Source organism: Euprymna scolopes, chromosome 46 (assembly GCF_053919585.1).
Source record: "Euprymna scolopes isolate OS-2025 chromosome 46, ASM5391958v1, whole genome shotgun sequence".
Classification (NCBI taxonomy): domain Eukaryota; kingdom Metazoa; phylum Mollusca; class Cephalopoda; order Sepiida; family Sepiolidae; genus Euprymna; species Euprymna scolopes.
This window is the reverse complement of record NC_136527.1, coordinates 138,454,378-138,475,121: the sequence shown is the minus strand read 5'-3', so window position 1 is coordinate 138,475,121 and position 20,744 is coordinate 138,454,378. Positions and strand designations below refer to the sequence as shown.

Sequence of the window (20,744 nt, the reverse complement as noted above, 5' to 3'; positions counted from 1 at the left end):
TACGGCTTGTCGTTGGCGTGCGTCAACATCAGGTGTTGTTTTAATTTAGCTTTAAATGCAAATCTAGCACCACATAGTTCACACAAGTGTGGTTTTTTTTTTGTATGAATAATTATGTGCCTCATTAAACTTGACCTTCGTGAAAATGAAGTGGCACACACGTCACAATAATGCTCTTTCGGTTCCACATCTGTCTCCAGGTTTCTGTCGGCTTCCATGGTTTCTGCTTTCAATGACATCATTAGATCCAATTAAATCTGAGGTAGAGATTATTCCTCGTGCAGACAGACAGACAGACAGAAATGGGTCATATTCTGGACAAACTTCCAAATTTTTATACAAACCGATTCACAGAAAATATTTAATAGTCAACATGATGGTTGTAGGTTTGATTCGTAGTCCTATGGTGCGAGCTGCCGACTGTCAAAACGGCAGTTGTAGGTTTATGAGTACTGTGTGTAGATTACTAATCCCCCTTCTTTGGGTTGAGTACATATATATATTTTCACCCGACGCGTATTTAAGCGATAAAGTGAAGCCCACTATTTATTTGTAAACAAACTGATGGTTTGAGCACTGTGTGATGGGCAAGTTGTTAATTTAATAGATACTTGAGAAGGAATATTTATGGGCACTGATTCGTAGTTCGATGGTTAGAGCTGCTGACCGTCAACACGACAGTTGTAGGTTTGATCCACAAATGGGGAAAGGTGTGTGCCCCTTTCTTTGGCGAGGTGGATTTTCCTCACATTAAAAACCGACCTTTGTGTCTAACTCTGTCCTTGTGGGGAGGCAAGTGAATAGGAATATTTTTGAAGAATTTCAGGTGTGATCCAGGCTGCCAAGTAAATGATGATCCCATAAAATCCATCGGAATATTTTTCGTGTTAGAAAAACCTGTGAAAAAAAAGCAAATAAAACTATAAAATAATGGAAAAATATTCACGTTTCTAAAATATAAAAATTTAAGAATTGATATGTAGTTTGCTTGAAGCATTGTGCGGGATAGGTATGTAGTAGAGATTTAGAAGGCTATCACAATGCGAGGAATGAGATACAGTCGGTGTTGATGAGAGAAGATGAAAACAAGTGCCAATTTAAGTGCCAATAAGTACATACATAGATGTCTATATATACCATATGTTTATCCAGTTGTATTAAGTACAAATGTCTTACTTGTTATGCCTGTGACAATATCCATAATATATTTCGGGAAAAAATTCCCCTTTTAAAATGGATGGAATGAAAGAAATGGATTAAATGGCAGTGTGGCATCTCACAGCAAATTTAAGGAGGGGGGTAGATGTATAGTGTGTTTTAGGTGATTAACATATTGTTGAACTTGTTAGCTTTTTTCTTTAATTTTTGTGTTCTTTTTTACATGATCTGTATTTTATTTTGTATATTCTATATCTATTTCGTTATCTTCTTTTTTATGTTGCTATGTATTATTTATTTGTTTGATTTATTTATGTCGTTTAATCAAACACCCTCCCCTCTCCATATTAAGAATGGCTTTCCAAATAATAACGTGGTGCTAATGCAGAGAGTGATCCACGCTTTTTTAAATCGTATTTCCAAGTTTAATTAAAGTTTTATGATATGTTTTTTTTATTCAATTGTAAGGTTAAAGTACAGAATAGGTACAAAACACCCTCCCCTCCCCATGTTAAGAATGGCTTTCCAAATAATAACGTGGTGCTAATGCAGAGAGTGATCCGCACTATTTTTTAAATCGTATCTCCAAGTTTAATTAAAGTTTTATGATATGTTTTTTTTATTCAATTGTAAGGTTAAAGTACAAAATAGGTACAAAACACCCTCCCCATGTTAAGAATGGCTTTTTAAATAATAACCTTGTTATTTCAGCACAGATCAATAAGTGTACGAGTACCGAAAATACAGAATAGTTAAAAAAAATTTCCCCTCCCCATGTTAAGAATGACTTTCTAAATAGCTTCGTTTTTATTTCAGAGCCAGTACCTTGCTAAAATAAAAACGTTATTATTTAGAAAGGCATTCTTAACATGGGGAGGGGTTCGGGCGTTTTATTTTTAACTATTCTATCCTTTCACCTAACAATTTAATAGGTGCTAGTGCAAAACACCCTCCCCTCCCCATGTAAAGAATGGCTTTTTAAATAATAACCTTGTTATTTCAGCACTGATCAATAAGTGCACGAGTACCTTAGTTGACAAAAAAAAAATGACAAAGTTTATAAAAATAAACTCGGGAAGATTTACAGCAGTTGTGCTAATGGTTATATCTCATAGGATTAGTGAATCTCTTGACAAAGGCTTCCTTTCCAGGGCAATTGCTCTTGACATATCAAAGACCTTCGATAAGGTATGGCATAAGGGCCTACTTCACAAGATTTCCAGCTACGGTATAACTGGAAATGTTTACTCAATCATTAAATCATTTCTTTCCAATAGGTTCATAAGAGTAGTGGTTGATGGGCAGAAATCAGAAGCCCACAGTATTAATGCTGGAGTCCCTCAAGGGTCCATCCTGGGCCCAATCTCTTCCTGATCTACATCAATGATCTCCCAAAACACATACTTAAATCATTCGTTGACATCTATGCTGATAACACGACCATCTATGGCAACACATCAAAGGCCGTAAGTGACAAAGTTCTCTCTGATTCTCTCTCCTCTGATCTTGAGCACGTGGTACAGTGGGGAAAGAGGTGGCTGGTCACTTTTAATGCATCCAAAACTAAGCCTCTATCTTTACATCATCAACGCTCTGATCCCCATCTGGCATCAATTGAAAATTCTAAAACCGGTGTTAGTCAAAATCTCGTCTCTTATTTAAAAAAAGGTTGGCGCTTCTTGGGGAGGCTCCATGTTTTGACAAGCTTCTGGGTTTGACCTTTACTCCTGATCTGAAATGGAACAAGTACATCAGGTCTGTTGCCAAGGATGCTGGGAAAATGGTGGGATCCTTCTACCGCTCCAGAAGATATCTCACTACTGATGCAATTCTCTATCTGTATACAAGTCAAGTACGTCCAAGGATGGAGTACTGCTGCCACATCTGGACAGGAGCTGCTAAAAACAGCCTATCCTGCCTTCACAGAGTACAAAATAGACTTCGTAGTTTAGTGGAGGATGCCATTTTCTCTTCCCTGCAGCCTCTCTCCTACAGAAGAGATGTTGCAAGCCTGTCTTTGTTTTATCGTTATTTCCATGGCAAGTGCTCGTCTGAGCTCCAATCTCTCGTCCCCCCTCGCCAATCTTTCACGAGAAACACCCGTCTGGCTGAAACTACTGTCAATAATTTTCCCCACTCTTTATCTGTGCCTAAATCCAAACGTAGATTCCATGAGCAGAGCTTCTTTCTTAGAACTGCACGCCTGTGGAACTCCCTTCCGTTTGCCTGTTTCCCACCTGACTACAACTTGGATGTCTTCAAGTCCAACATAAACAAATTCCTGACAAACCGACCCCTTAAGTAAGACTCTCTATCAAATCTCCAATGCTAATGATTATTACAATACTATCTCATTGATTACTGTACACGCAATAACCCTTATCCGTGAGTGGCCTCTGGGCCTTGATAAGTGGTGATCCCCATGTAAAAAAAAAAAAAAAAATCACGACGAAAACGTGGAATTATTTCCGTTTGCTGCTGTATTTGTTATCAAGAAAAATTCTAGAACCTAAGTCTCTCTCACAGTTCAAAATGTTGAGATCCAGGAACAAGCAAGAGCAAGATAGCCAGCAACAAGTTAAACTGCAGACCAGCTCAATGTGGGTACTGGTCTCCTGCTTTATGGTTTTATGAATCAGAGATTTGCTTCTCCTAGAAAGGTTGCCTTCACCATGGCTTACGGGAGCCCTATTTACCCCAACACACATACACGCAAACACACGGTACTAGTTGGCCGTTGACCCCCAAAAAGGGTTCATTCGCCCTTTGGAAGGTCTTGTTTTTAATCAGACATACAAACATACATTCATTTAAACAGACAGGTGAGATTTATATTATAGATTAAGCTCTGTTTTTTTTTTCCTCTATGTCATTGAGCTTCTAGCTTGCAAGTTTTAACGTTACATTCTATTAAATTTCAGTGACGTTCATCTATATATATAAAAGCGAAAATGTATGTATGTATGTATGTATGTATGTATGTACGCTTTTCCTAAGTCAAAATCTCGTCCCTTAATTAAAAAAAAAGGTCGGCGCTTCTACACTATTGGAACTAAATTTCGGAAATCGTAAAACTGAATTTCACATGAAAACAATGATATCTACGTATTCCTCGTATTTTTAAGATGATTATATCCAAAAATTAAGAAAATCGATTTGGTAGAAAATTATTTATTAAAAAAAATAAGGCACTTCTACACTATTGGAACTAAATTTCGGAAATCGTAAAACTGAATTTCACATGAAAACAATGTTATCTACGTATTCCTCATATTTTTAAGATGATTATATCCAAAAATTACGAAAATCGATAAGGTAGAAAATTATTTATTAAAGAAAATCAAAAATAGAATTTGATGAAAACGACTGTAAGACACAGGAGAGTTCAAAACGGAGGTAATTTTCCAACGCAATAACTCTGTACATTTTCAGTCTACAGACTCGAAATTTGATATACAGGATGTTATAGAGCGTGGTGTCATCATAATTTAAATTTGCCACCTCTAAAAAACACTATTTTTTTTTTTTTTTTACATAGGCATCACCACATTATCAAGGCCAAGAGGCCACTCAAGGATAAGGGTTAAAGAGTGTACAGTAGACATTGGACAATATAGTAATCATTAGTAATGAAAATTTGGTAAATTTGATAACTTATATGGAACGGCTCATCAAGAACTTATTTACGTTAGACTTGAACACAACCATATTGTAGTCAGCCGGAAAGCAGGAAAACGGAATGCAATTCTACAGGCGTGCAGTTCTAAGAAAGAAGCTTTGTTCATGGAATCTACGTTTAGGTTTAGGCACAGATAAAGAGTGGGGGGAATTATTGATAGTGTTTACAGCTAGATGAGTGTTTTCTGTGAAAGTTTGGCGAGGGGGGACCATAGATTGAAGCTCAGTCGAACACTTTCCATGAAAATAACGATACATCAGAGACAAACTCGCAACATCTCTTCTGTGAGATAGAGGTTGCAAGGAAGAGAAAAGGACATCTCCCACGAGGCTACGAAGTCTATTTTGAACCCTATCAAGGCAGGACAAGTCCTTTCTAGCAGCTCCTGCCCAGATGTGGCAACAATATTCCATCCTTGGACGTACCTGGCTCTTATATAGATAGAGAATAGCATCAGCAGTGAGATATTTACTGGATCGATAGAAAGATCCCACCATTTTTCCAGCGGCCTTGGCAACAGATTTGATGTACGTGTTCCATTTAAGATCAGGAGTAAAGGTCAAGCCCAGAAGCTTGTCAAAACTTGAGGCCTCCTGAAGACGAGAGCCATTCATTTCAATTGATGCCAGATGTGGATCAGAATATTGATGATGTAAAGAGAGAAGCTTGGTTTTAGATGCATTAAAAGTAAGCAGCCACTCCTTTCCCCATTATACTACATGCTCAAGATCAGGGACTATATAAACCATTTCAATTGATGCCAGATGTGGATCAGAATATTGATGATGTAAAGAGAGAAGCTTGGTTTTAGATGCATTAAAAGTAAGCAGCCACTCCTTTCCCCATTATACTACGTGCTCAAGATCAGGGACTATATAAACTTGTATTACATGAAAGGGATGTCCCCTTATCATGTAAGTAAGAAGACAGCCTAGATAAGTGAAAATGATATAAGGAAAAGGCTAGAATCGAACCCTGTATGCAAGTGTTGGTTGGTTGGTTGATCGTTGTTTTTGTTTTATATATGTTACAGAATGGATTGAGAGAGAGTGAGAGAGAGGAGTAAACGTTGAGTGTAGACATGTTTACCAGAGCCGTTTACCCGATTACGTGGTCAGCTTGGCTAGATCTGTGAGACTGGATTTGGACTTTGAAGAAGACGGACGGCTTAATAGAACTTGTTGAACTAAGTGTAACTTTTAATGAAAAACAATTTGTACTTTTAATGAAAAACAATGGATAGGTTCTGAAAATGTGATTTTTTTTTCCTTTTTCACTGATTGTACGATTTTTTTTTCTTAGGAATTTTTTTTCTGACATGGACAATTTTAGTTTCTATCGATGTGTTAGGATTGTCTGAGACTTTATAAGTGGGTCGTTTTATTTTATTTTAGAAACGACTATGTATTTTAATTGTAAATGTCTAGGTATTTTTTGTAAACGACTGTGATTTTTTTCTTTAATTTTGAATTCTGTGGAATGGTAAAAGATGATGCACTATGCAGCCGACGTCAGGAGTTGATTACGTGGTCAATTTTGGGTTTCCACGAATCTGTGTTTTGTTATTTGGAATTTTGTTATTAGTGAGATGGGACTTTGTGATTGCTTATAGGATATTTTTGTAATTTTTAATATATGTTTTCAGGTCATTTAATGCCAAATCCAGTGATTTGGAAGCAAGTTTTTAATAGAATATATTTGATTTTTTTCAAGTCAGTTCCTATTTAATCCATAGTTAGGGCCCTAACAGGTACTACCACTCCAGATCAGAGTGGACCTGGGAGCAATTTAATATCAGGAGTAAAGGTCAAACCCAGAAGCTTGTCAAAACTTGAGGCCTCCTGAAGACGAGAGCCATTCATTTCAATTGATGCCAGATGTGGATCAGAATGTTGATGATGTAAAGAGAGAAGCTTGGTTTTAGATGCATTAAAAGTAAGCAGCCACTCCTTTCCCCATTGTACTACGTGCTCAAGATCAGAGACTATATAAACCTGTATTACATCATGTAAGTAAGAAGACAGCCTAGATAAGTGAAAATGATATAAGGAAAAGGCTAGAATCGAACCCTGTATGCAAGTGTTGGTTGGTTGGTTGATGGTTGTTTTTGTTTTACGGCATATCAACCCTTTTCAGGTCATTTAATGCCGAATTCAGTGATTTGGAAGCATGTTTTTAATAGAATATATTTGATTTTTTCAAGTCAGTTCCTATTTAATCCATAGTTAGGGCCCTAACAGGTACTACCACTCCAGATCAGAGTGGACCTGGGAGCAATGGCAATTAAGGGATGGCTCAACACTTCCCAAAGCCTGCAAGCTGGGGCCTCACCATCGGATATAGTTTAAGGTCATATCCAGGACCCCATACAATTTGTGTGATTAAAATTAAGCATCTTGCTGCCCAACTCCCCACCCAGGTTATACCCAGGACGTGTAGGCAAATCTTAAAGATAATAAAAAATGTAATGTTAGGAATTAATGTTATATTCAATCGGGAAGCAGACCAGCGGAACAGTGTTCCACAGGCGGGTAGTTCTGATAAATAGACTTTGTTCATGGAGTCTGCGTTTAGATTTAGCCACAGATATAGAGTGGGGAAAATCGTATATAGTGGTTATAGCTAGTCGATAGTTTTTTATTAGAAATAGTTAAATATTGTTTATGTCAGAAAAAGAGCTGGCATCAATTGTGATGGATGGCTCTCGTCTGGGTGAGGCCCCGTGTTTTGACAAGCTTCTGGGTTTGACCTTTACTCCTGATCTGAAATGGAACACGTACATCAAGTCTGTTGCCAAGGTCGCAGGAAAGATGGTGGGATCCTTCTACCGCTCCAGAAGATATCTCACTACTGATGCAATTCTCTATCTATATAAAAGCCAAGTACTGCCAAGGATGGAATACTGTTGCCATATCTGGGCAGGAGCTGCCAAAAACAGCCTATCATGCCTTGACAGAGTACAAAATAGACTTCGTGGTTTAGTGGGGGATGCCCTTTTCTCTACCCTGCAACCCCTCTCCCACAGAAGAGACGTTGCGAGCCTATCCTTGTTTTATCGTTATTTTCATGGCAGGTGCTCGTCTGAACTCCAATCCCTGGTCCCCCCTCGCCAAACTTTCACAAAAATCACCCGTCTAGCTGAATCCACTGTGAAAAATTTCCCCCACTCTATATCTGTGCCTAAATCAAAACGCGGATTTCATGAGCAAAGCTTCTTTCTTAGAACTGCACGCCTGTGGAACTGTGTTCCGTCTGCCTGCTTCCCTCCGGACTACAACTTGGATGTCTTCAAGTCTAATGTTAACAAATTCCTAATGAACCGCCCCCCTAATTAAACACTTCATAAAATCTCCTCACTAACGTGATGTACTTGCAATAACCCTTATCCCTGAGTGGCTTCCGGGCCTTGATAAGTGGTGATCACTGTGTAAAAAAAAAAAAAAAAAAAAAGAGTTGATTATCCATTCTTTTAGAAATCTGGATATTAAATATGTCAGTTAAAAGAATGGGCAATGCAAATTAAAAATATATTGTTTAAAAATAGATTAGATATTAGAATTGAGGATTCTTTTGGCGGTTTCTTGTACAGAGTCTGGATCATCCAGGAAATTTTCTTTCCGGCTCTAGAAGGGATTCCTCATACTGTTATGTGAAAGGGCTGTCCCCTTCTCATGTAAGTAAGACAGACTAGATAAGTGAAAATGATATAAGGAAAAGGCAAGAATCGAACCCTGTATGCAAGTTTTAAAGATAATGGAAAATGTAATGTTAGAAATTAGGTCCATTGTTAATTCTATTAGAAATAGTTAAATATTGTTTATGTCGGAAAAAGAGTCGATTGTCCATTCTTTTAGAAATCTGGATATTAAATATGTCAGTTAAAAGAATGGACAATGCAAATAAAAAATATATTGTTTCATTGCAAATTAAAAATATATTGTTTAAAAATAGGTTAGATATTAAAATTGAGGATTCTTTTGTTTGGCAAAAGTGTGTTTGGACAAACATATGTAAAGCCACATGAAAATTAGTCACTTTTGAAAAGCACACTTCTGACGTCATAAACAAAGGAGATTTCTCAATATTTAAAAATAGGTTAGATATTAAACAATATGGATTTCGGCAAGCCCAGTCTACTGCAGATATTCTGTAATCTCTGAACGTATACACCATGCACTGAATAAGGCAGGGGAGGGGGAGGGCAGTAGCACTAGATATATCTAAGGCTTTTGACAAGGTTTGGCATGATGGTCTTCTCAGGACAATCAGATCATAAGGTATTACTGGACGAACACAACATAATTAAATATGTCAGTTAAATGAATGCACGAGGTGAGTTAAAATATATTGTTTAAAAATAGGTTAGAATTAGAATTGAGGATTCTTTGTTCGCCAAAAGTGTGTTTGAACAAACATTTGTAAATCCCTAGATCAGTTCATAATTTGTAAATCCCTAGATGAGTTCATAAATAACGGATACTCCAATTAAATCTGACACCCAAGATCGCTATGGGCATGGAATATGTGCCTACATTAAGGATGGCTTCCCGTGTGGCAGGGATATCTCTAGAGAAGATCCTAATTTACCCTATATGTGCTTCAGGGTTGCACTTACTAACACCACTGCATTTATATTTGCCCTCTATAGGCCCCACAACAGCGGAGTTACTATCTTTAAGAGCATATCTGAGAAAATAGACCACATACTGTCTTCATATCCCTCGGCTAACATCCACATATGTGGTGACTTCAACGTCCATAACGTGGAATGGCTGACCCATTCAAATAAGACAGATGATGAGGGGAGGTTTTGTCATGATTTTGCCATTGCTTATGACCTCACTCAGATTGTTTGCAACCCACCCGTGTACCCGACACACCCGGTCAATATGCAAGCCTCTTAGACCTTTTCCTCTCAACTTCCCCTGAGCTATGTTCATGTTCCGTTCATTCTCCTCTAGGATCCTCCGACCACTCTGTCGTATCAGTTAGGATAAAACAAAATGTAAGAAGCCCCCAGACGTACCCCTCCACCGTACTGTATACCGATACTCTATGGCTGACTGGGATAGCTTCCGTACATTCATATCTGATTTACCTCTGCACTCCATGTTTGAAAAGGATGTGTCCTCCATAGTATCAGATCTGACCGAATGGTTAATTGTAGGCATAGACCAATTCATACCATCTAAAAAATTCCAAAAAAAACCTAACAGCCAGCCATGGTTCTCCCCAGAATGTGCTGCTGCTATCGCACACAGAAATCACTTTTTTCATAGCTACCAACGTAATAGATGCACTGAGACTAAAGCTGCTTTCAGGTCTGCCAGCAACCACTGTAAAAGAGTAATAAAAAATGCAAGAGAGCTATATGCCCAGTCTGTTAAATTTAAGGTAGCTGATCAGCGGCTTGGATCCCATCAGTTTTGGCAAATAACAAATAGGATCCTGAACAGAAGTGTGCATTCTATCCCAACCATTATCAATGGACCAGAGGTCATCTCATCAGCGTCAGACAAGGCCAAACTATTTGCAAAGAACTTTGCAGCTAATTCTACCCTATGCGACGAAGGCCATCAACTCCCCATATTTCCTCCTATAACACAGAACAAGCTAGGTAACATACAAATATCCGTGCATGAGGTCGCCAAGCTAATAAAGAACCTAGATTCCAGTAAGGCAACTGGCCCTGATGGCATCCCAATTATAGTGTTAAAAAAGCTTCAACCAGAACTTGCTCCCATACTTACGAAACTATTTAAGCGCTGCCTTAAGGAGAATTGCTTTCCGACTCCCTGGAAGACCTCATCAGTTTGCCCTGTATTTAAGAATTCAGGTGATAAGTCATCTCCCTCTCAATAGAGACCAATAAGTCTCCTGTGTGTTATGAGTAAGTTGCTGGAATCCATATTAAATAGAGAAATAGTCAACAACCTCAGCAGGAATAACCTTCTTAGTGACACACAATATGGTTTCCGCTCTGCAAGATCTACCGCAGATGTGCTGACGGTTATATCCCACAGGATTAGTGAATCTCTTGACAAAGGCTTCCTTTCTAGGGCAATTGCTCTTGACATATCTAAGGCCTTCGACAAGGTATGGCATAAGGGTCTACTTCACAAGATTTCCAGCTACAGTATAACTGGAAATGTTTTCTCAATCATTAAATCATTTCTCTCCGATAGGCTCATAAGAGTAGTGGTAGATGGACAAAAATCGGAGGCCTGCAATATAAATGCTGGAGTCCCTCAGGGGTCAATCCTGGGCCCAACCCTCTTCCTGATCTACATCAATGACCTCCCTAAACACATACTTAAATCATTCGTTGACATCTATGCTGATGACACGACCATCTACGGCAACACATCAAAGGCTGTAAATGACAAAGTTCTCTCTGATTCTCTCTCCTCTGATCTCGAGCGCGTGGTTCAGTGGGGGAAGATGTGCTGGTAACCTTTAATGCATCCAAAACCAAACTCCTATCCTTACATCATCAACGCTCTGATCCCCAGCTGGCATCAATTGTGATGGATGGCTCTCGTCTGGGTGAGGCCCCGTGTTTTTACAAGCTTCTGGGTTTGACCTTTACTCCTGATCTGAAATGGAACATGTACATCAAGTCTGTTGCCAAGGTCGCTGGAAAGATGGTGGGATCCTTCTACCGTTCCAGAAGATATCTCACTACTGATGCAATTCTCTACCTATATAAAAGCCAAGTACGTCCAAGGATGGAATGCTGTTGCCATATCTGGGCAGGAGCTGCTAAAAACAGCCTATCCTGCCTTAACAGAGTACAAAATAGACTTCGTGGCTTAGTGGGGGATGCCCTTTTCTCTACCCTGCAACCTCTCTCCCACAGAAGAGACGTTGCGAGCCTGTCCTTGTTTTATCGTTATTTCCATGGCAGATGCTCGTCTGAACTCCAATCTCTGGTCCCCCCTCGCCAATCTTTCACGAAAAAAACCCGTCTAGCTGAATCCACTGTGAAAAATTTCCCCCACTCTATATCTGTGCCTAAATCAAAACGCGGATTCCATGAACAAAGCTTCTTTCTTAGAACTGCACGCCTGTGGAACTCTGTTCCGTCTGCCTGCTTCCCTCCGGACTACAACTTGGATGTCTTCAAGTCCAATGTTAACAAATTCCTAATGAACCGCCCCCTTAAGTAAACACTTCAGCAAATCTCCTCACTAACATAATGTGCTTGCAATAACCCTTATCCCTAAGTGGCTTCCGGGCCTTGATAAGTGGTGATCACTGTGTAAAAAAAAAGAAAAAAAAAATCCATGTGAAGTAGTCACGTTGGTAAACACACTTCTGACGTCATAAACAAAAGAAAATTTCTCAGTATATGAATCTGAGGGTTCAAAGTTCGGTCAGTATCAATACAAGAAAATTATTAACACCCTTTTTTTTTACAAAGGAGTCACCAATTATCAAGGCCGAGGGTAAATGAGTGTACAGTAGTTAATGGGGCAATATTGTAGTAATCGTTAATAGTGGAAATTTGGTAAATTGGATCAGTTAAGCAGACAGCTCATCAAGAACTTGTTTACATTGGACTTGAAGACGACAATATTGTAGTTAGTTGGAAAGCAGGAAAATGGAACAGAGTTCCACAGGCATGCAGTTCTAAGAAAGAAGCTTTGTTCATGGAATCTACTTTTAGGTTTAGGCACAGATAAAGAATGGGGGGAATTATTGATAGTGGTTTCAGCTAGACGAGTGTTTTTCATGAAAGTCAGGGATGAGAGTACCATAGATTGGAGCTCAGACGAGTACTTGCTATGAAAATAACAATAAAGCAGAGACAGGCTCGCAACGTCTCTTCTGTGGGAAAGAGGTTGCAGGGAAGAGAAAAGGGCATCCCCTACTAGGATACGAAGTCTATTTGTCAAGGCAGGATAAGTGCTTCTAGCAATTCCTGTCCAGATATGGCAACAGTACTCCATCCTAGGACGTACTTGGCTCTTGGTAGAGACTTTCATCTATTGGAGCGGTTAAATTTTAAATAAACGCAAATTAATATTTTCATTGATTATTTCTGTCAAAAATCTACTTTATTGCCTTGCTAGCAGACCCAAAATTGGCCGAATAGTTTGCTAGAGGCTGGAACTTGGCAGACAAATTTCGGTCAAAAATCGATTAAAAAGTTTGGCCTGTGTCTGAATACACGTTATGTAAAATTTCGAATATTTGACCAGAAATTGTCTGAGTAATTTGGTAGAGACCACAGAAGTTAAATTTTTTTTAACTCTGACCCCAATTTTGACCCCTTAAAATTTATTGTTTTGGGCTCAAATCTAGTTATTAAGTTAGATCCATGTCCAAGGAACCTATATCTAAAATTTCAAGTGCTTAGACTCAAAATTGTTGGAGGAGTTTGGTAGAGTTCTCAAAGGTCAAATCATTGAACTTTGACCTCTGTACAGCCAAATTTTTGGCCGAAAACTGATCACATAGGTTTTCCCAAATCTCAGTACCCTGTATATCAAATTTCGAATCTGTAGACTAAAAGTTGACAGAGTTATTGCATAGGGAAATGTACATACACAGATACACACAGACAGTTTCACATTTATAGATATATATATATATATATATATTTATATATACATATATATATATATGGGTTGGTATTACTGTACACATAGATTCGAAAAAGTTGTCAAAAAACAAATATAGAACAAATAAATGTTATCAAAGGCAAGATAAGTTATTTTTCTACCTAACTGGATATATTTTTTGTGTTTTTATTCAGTGTAACATGTTTATTCAGCTCGAAAAACATGCAATGTTTACCGATGTATTGGAAAATTCAAAATGGCAGCCGACTGTCTCTCGGAGAGGGTACGTTTGGGAAAAGGTATTATAAATAATAAACTAGACAAAATACTGTTAGAAATTCGCTCAATATATGTTACCGTGACATAAGTTGACATGTATTCGGTTGTTTTCTAACAGTATTTTGTCTAGTTTATTATTTATAATACCTTTTCCCAAACGTACCCTCTCCGAGAGACAGTCGGCTGCCATTTTGAATTTTCCAATACATCGGTAAACATTGCATGTTTTTCGAGCTGAATAAACATGTTACACTGAATAAAAACACAAAAAATATATCCAGTTAGGTAGAAAAGTAACTTATCTTGCCTTTGATAACATTTATTTGTTCTATATTTGTTTTTTGACAACTTTTTCGAATCTATGTGTACAGTAATACAAACCCTATATATATATATATATAGATGATAGGATGCTGCCTAGGTATGGGAAGTGGTCCACATTTTCCAGTCTAGCGTTGTCGATGGAGATGTTTGGGGGTGAGACTGGAGTACTGTTTGGTGGTGATTGATGGAGGATTTGGGTTTTTTTTATATTAATTGTTAGTCCTAGCTGTTTGTACGCCCTCGTGAAGGCAACCAGTGTACACTGTAGGTCCTCTTCTGAGAGGGCTACAAGTGCGTTATCGTCTGCATACTGTAGCTCCATAATGGATATGGTGTTCATTCGACCTTTGGCCCTAAATCTGTTGATGTTAAAAAGTAGCCCGTCAGTTCTGTACATAATCCGAACTCCATGGGGAAGATGTTTGTCCGTGAGATGGAGGATAGCAGTAATGAAGATGGAGAACAGGGTTAGGGCAATGACACATCCCTGTTTCACTCCCGTGTCAACCCTGAAGGGCTCTGTTTCATCTCCACTACTACTGAGGACTGTAGCTGACATATTGTCATGTAGCAGTCTCAGTACCCGAATGTACCTCTCTGGGCATCCAAACCTTGCAAGAACCAGCCAAAGGGCTTGACGGTTCACAGAGTCAAAGGCTTTAGTAAGGTCTATAAAAGCCATGTATAATGGTAAATTTTGCTCCCTACACTTTTCTTGAAGTTCACGAGCAGTGAAGATCATGTCCATCGTGCCTCTATTTGGTCGAAAGCCACTTTGGGACTCGGGAAGGATGGTTTCTGCAAGGGTTGTAAGCCTGTTGGCCAAAAAGCCAACATAGATGATGAAATACAACACCGTCTCAGCTGTGCCAGTGGGGCTTTCTCAAGGCTAAGGAAGAGAGTATTTGAGAACCGTGACCTTCTGGCAAAGACCAAAATCATGGTATATAAAGCTGTCTTGCTGCCCACTCTTCTCTATGGATCGGAGACCTGGACCACATTCAGGAGGCACGTAAAAACCCTGGAGACGTACCACCAAAGATGCCTCCGAAAAATCCTCAGAATTCCTTGGAAGGACCGACGCACCAACACCAGCGTCCTGAGTGAGGCTGACATTCCGACTATCACCGCTACTGTTGCTCAACGCCAGCTCAGATGGACTGGTCATGTTGTCCGAATGCCGGATCTCCGCCTCCCAAAACAGATTTTCTACTCTCAGCTTGTTGAGGGAAAGCGTGCCCAGGGTGGCCAAAAGATGAGCTATAAGGACAACATCAAAGCAAATCTAAAGCGGTTTCACATGGAGCTTGAGACATGGGAGGACGTGGCTGGGAGCAGGTTGGCATGGAGGAGCGCTGTCCACAAAGGTGCTGCGCTTTATAGTAGTGACCTAAATCAAGCTGCTGAGGATAAACGCAAGCACAGAAAGGACAGATTATCAACCAGACACACCCAACCCCACCCCACCACCACTACCTTTATCTACCCAAATTGCACAAGACAAATTGGGTCTAGGATTGGGCTCTATGCTCACCTGAGGACCCACAGAAGCCACAACGGAGGACAGTCTTACTCGGACACGAGTGACCGCCGATGATATATATAGAGTTATTGCATAAGGAAATGTACACAGACACACACAGACATGTTCACTTTTATATACATACTAGCATTTCAGCCCGGCGTTGCCCGGGTGTTTGGATGTGTATGTTGAGCAAAAAAAAAAAAGTGGTAGTAGGAAGGCGGGCTCGAACCCGTACCTCAAAGGAGGAAAAGAACGGGATAAAACCTAACGTTTATGCTGTTACAACCACCGCCAAACCGGAAGCAACATTTTTTAAAAGTAAGACTAGACAATCTAAAGGAGAGGATAACTTTAAAAAATATCGGAGAAAAAAGTGACCCCCACCCTGTAGAAAAGTGCCTAGTTGAAGTGGAAGATATTAATGTTTTTAGCCAATTTTCCGATATTTGTCGTATGAAATGTCGACCTTTAAAACAATACTGATCTTGGTAAAATCTGTCGCCTCTATTGAAAGTTTAAGGCAGACATGCAAACAGACATACATACATACATACATTTATATATTGGTAACTAAAAATTTTCGACCCAAACTGATGAAAAAGCTTGCCCTATCTCTGAATACCCTTTATGTAAAATTTCAATTATTTAGACCAGAAATTGTCTGAGTAATTTGGAAGAGACGGCAGAGGTTAATTTTTTTTAAAACTTTGACCCCTATTATGACCCCTTAAAATTTATTGTTTTGGACTCAAATCAAGTTATTAAGTTAGATCCATGTCCAAGGAACGTATATCTAAAATTTCAAGTGCATAGACCCAAAATTGTCGGAGTTGTTTAATAGAGTTCTCAAAGGTCAAATCGTTGAGCTTTGACCCCTTAACAGCCAAATTTCTGGCCGAAAACCGATCACATCGATTTTCCCAAATCTCAGTACCCTGTATATCAAATTTCGAGTCTGTAGACTAAAAATTGACAGAGTTATTGCATAGGGAAATGTACACAGACACACAGACGCACACAGACATGTTCACTTTTATATATATATATTGACCAGACTATATTAATAAAGGAAATCCAAAACTATATTAGCAATGTAAAAAAATGTATTTATAATTACATAAAAAGATTTTTTTTTTAAATGTATACATGTAAAAATATTTTTAACCTTTATATTTTAATAAATATATTTAAATAAATAAGAATGTAAATATACTAAATATTAATCATAGTGGGGGTGATAAGTAGTTAAATGGATTAATCCTAATCTTATAAATACAATTAAAAAATATGTCCATTTTAAATTTGGAAATTGATGAATCGCACAGGTAAGAAATTCATTTTTATAGTATGAAAAGGTTAGTAATTGCAATTAAGAATAGGAAATTGGATCAAATGTTTGTGACATGTCTTCTTCCTAAGATTAAGGGTGGTGGTGTTTGATCAACACTGCTGGGGAGCCATGATGTAATATATTGTTTTGTTTTTAAATCCCCGAAACAGTGTTTCATGGTAAACAACTGATGATCCCTTGAAAAATAAATTATTGGTATTATAGTAAATTCGAGAGCGAGTTGATGCAGTGATTGCAGGTGATTAAATAACTTACTGACTAGATGGTTTTCTAACGAATGATAAAAAATATTTTTTTGTATAGTTTTAAAGGTTCAAAACTTCAAAGACTATATATATATATATATATAAATAAAAAGGAACAAACCGTATTATGTGTTCATCAACGTTTCGTCTTTATTTCGAGATAATATATATTAATCCTTATTGCATTAAGTTGTATTTTCTTTTTAGCTAAATAGAAAAAAGGGTTTTTAATATAAATATCAATACCCTCCCCCCATTTATAGGAGTATAGATAGATTTATTATTTATTAACTCTTGAATAGTAACTTGAATGGAGTATTGTTGCCACATCTGGGTTGGTGCATCTACCATTAGCCTCTCCTATGTTTTTGGCCGCCATTTTTTTTTTTTTTTTGTAATGAAAGAATGTGAAAAAGGCCAAATTTGGCCTTAAAAAGGCCAATCTGTCAAACCTTAAAAAGGCCAAATTTTCAAAGCAATACAGCGATCTCGAATGTCGTACATTCAGTTTAATAATAAAATGATGAAAAAAATAAAAATATATATTTTTTGTAATGAAAAAATGTGAAAAAGGCCAAATTTGGCCTTAAAAAGGCCAATCTGTCAAACCTTAAAAAGGCCAAATTTTCAAAGCAATACAGCGACCTCGAATGTCGTACATTCAGTTTAATAATAAAATGATGAAAAAAATAATAAAAATAATTTTTTTTTTCAGGTTTTATTTCAGCCTTTGGTTCTAAAAATGTTTTATATAAAAATAAATAGATTTTATAAATTTTTGCTTGTCAAATTATTTATGCCGCTAAACTACACGTTTACCTAAAAATAAATAGTTTTTATAAATTTTTGTTTGTCAAATTATTTATGCTGCTAAACTACACATTTACCAGATTAACTTATCTTGCTTTTCTATGGCGGCAATTTTTTTTTTGCGCACGCGCGTAAAAACAAGATGGCAACCAGTGAAAACAATAGAGAAAACATTGAATGAGAAATGTTTTAATATCGTGAAAACTAATTGTCGGCGACAATTTTAAATGTGATATTCGTTCAAAACAGACACGAATATCCGTAAAAGTTAACTTTTCCAAAATAGATCTCTAGTTGGTCCTCCAGAGCACATTGACCTTTTTTTCTTTCTTTTTTTTTTTTCTTCGTCAGAGTACACAAGAATCGTTTTATCACCATCTTGTTCGGCTTTTTTTGTCAGGCACTTGTCGTCAGAATCAGAAGAAGAAATAAGGGGTTTGTATTACTGTACACATAGATTCGAAAAAGTTGTCAAAAAACAAATATATAACAAATAAATGTTATCAAAGGCAAGATAAGTTACTTTTCTACCAAACTGGATATTTTTTTCGTGTTTTTATTCAATGTAACATGTTTATTCAGCTCGAAAAACATGCAGTGTTTACCGATGTAATGGAACATTCAAAATGGCGTCTTATTCTCTCTTTAACACGGTAAGTGTGGGAAAAGATGTTAAGTGAAAATTGTGGAATTTAGAAAGGGGGGGGGGACCCTCGACAACGTCCGCCCAAAAAAAAAAGCACCAACAACTGTATAAAAAAGAAAATAATAATAATAATAATAATAATAATAATAATAATAATAATGCTGTTATTGTTATTATTATTATTATTATTATTATTATTATTATTATTATTATTTTATTTTTATTTTTTTTTAAATTAAATGTATAAAAATGTATCAATATATAATTGTAAAAACATTGACGCTTCCACAGAATTGTGACGAGATTTTGTAGTCGATAAATGGAGTTTTCAGATTTAAAAAAAAAAACAAAAAAAAACGATGGTTTCAACTGATTGTTTTTTTGTTTTTTTTTTGTTTTGTTTTTGTCAATTCTAATAAGTTAGAATGTTAGCTTCCAAATTATGCAGTCGAAATTACCTGAATATTAATGAATTATTAAAAAAAAAACAAAAAAAAAACAACTTTAATCGTGTTAGCAGGTGAAAAATTGCCGCCATCTTGTTTAAATCAAAATGGAAAATTACCTCCTTTTGAACTCTCCTATGTCTTACGATCGTTTTCATCAAATTCTTCTTTCTTTTTTTTTTTTTTTTCTTTAATAAATAATTTTCTACCTTATCGGTTTTCGTAATTTTTGGATATAATCATTTTAAAAATAAGAGATACGTAGATACCGTTGTTTTCATGTGAAATTCAGTTTTACGATTTCCGAAATTTCGTCCCAATAGTGTAGAAGCGTCGTTGTTTTTTTTTGGGGGGGGGGTCTTTTTAATAATTCATTAATATTCAGGTAATTTCGACTGCATATGTAAATTTTCAGATTAGGTCCACCAGCACGCCACTCCACCACCTCCGCAATTTTCTTTTAAATGGCGACTCATTTCGGTTTTCGACTATGCTGAATACGGAAATCGCATTGAAATTTTGCAGAAATAATTAGTTATCGAGATATAAAAGTTGTATTATGCATTGCATTCTATGGCGGCCATCCTTTTTACACGCGTGCACCTGCCATAACAAATCTACTCAACTATGACTGACACTGCACACGCGTAAAAAGATGGCCGCCAAAGAATACAATGCATAATACAACTTTTTATATCTCGATAACTAATTATTTCTGCAAAATTTCAATGCGATTTTCGTATTCAGCATAGTCGAAAACCTTTCAAAGTTGTCATTTAAAAGAAAATTGTGGAGGTGGACCTAATCTGAAAAAAATACCGTTTTTTATTATCTAAAAACTCCATTTATCGACTACAAGATTACGTCCCAATAGTGTAGAAGCGCCGCAAGGTATGTTATTGCAAGCAAAACCCTTTATTGTTTTGTAGGGCTGTCATATATCGGCACTCTGTCTGCGGAATTATAGAGTAGGTTTTCGATGTTGGGGAGGTGGGTATTCCGAAAGCCGTTCTTAACATGGGGAGGTTGTGGGGGTGTTTTTCTGGGGCACATGGTAATTGTTTGGGTTTTTTTTTTCGGAAATAATCATTATTTAGTTTATTTTTTTATTTTTTGTTATTTATTTCATGTTTCGTTATTTTGATGGCAGGTGCCCGAAAAAATGGCGTCTCAGTTTTCGGCGATAAACTGTAGAAGTACGCCCAAAAAATGTTGTTTATTTAGATTTCAATAACGTTTTCAGTCGAAGTTAATACTTTTGGATCGCATTAAGAGACGAATAGATGAAAAAAAAAAAAAAATCTTACCTTAATTTAAAAATTACCTATTCTTCTGTTTTTGTTGGTGTCGATAAATGGCCGACGAGAAAGAAAACTATATGTAAAAAAAAAAAAAATACATATATAATATGTATGTATTTTTTGGATCGATTTTTTTTTTTTTTGACATTTCTTTCCATAGTATGTAAACATTTATTGTTGAAGTAAGAAATACCAAGGGAGATAATTGGGCATTCCGGCATATTTCTCGAGACATTGCATTACTTCCCTTGTTTTCTAGACGGTGATGCATGATTAGGCGTCCCCGACGAAACATCTTCCAACGAATATTATGTATTATAATCCATATTACTATCGGGACCTGTGAAAATTCCACAGGGGACTCATTCATATGTAATATATTGATGTTGGCATTCGGTAGACGTTCAGTGTAA

The 20,744-nt window shown here is 37.1% G+C and overlaps 1 protein-coding gene across 1 annotated transcript in view; it reads right to left on the bottom strand.

The window, feature by feature from the left end:
- Positions 1–20,582, bottom strand: part of LOC145271425 (uncharacterized) — a 21,661-nt gene extending 1,079 nt beyond the window's left edge. Inside the window, exons 1-2 of the mRNA XM_080126955.1 lie at positions 20,338–20,582; positions 1–897 (exon numbers count right to left, since the gene is read on the bottom strand). The exon at positions 1–897 is cut by the window's left edge and continues 1,079 nt beyond it. Coding sequence (XP_079983081.1) covers positions 1–242 — 242 coding nt within the window. The 5' untranslated portion in view covers positions 243–897; positions 20,338–20,582. The remainder of the gene's footprint in view (positions 898–20,337) is intronic.
- Positions 20,583–20,744: the final 162 nt, after the last annotated feature.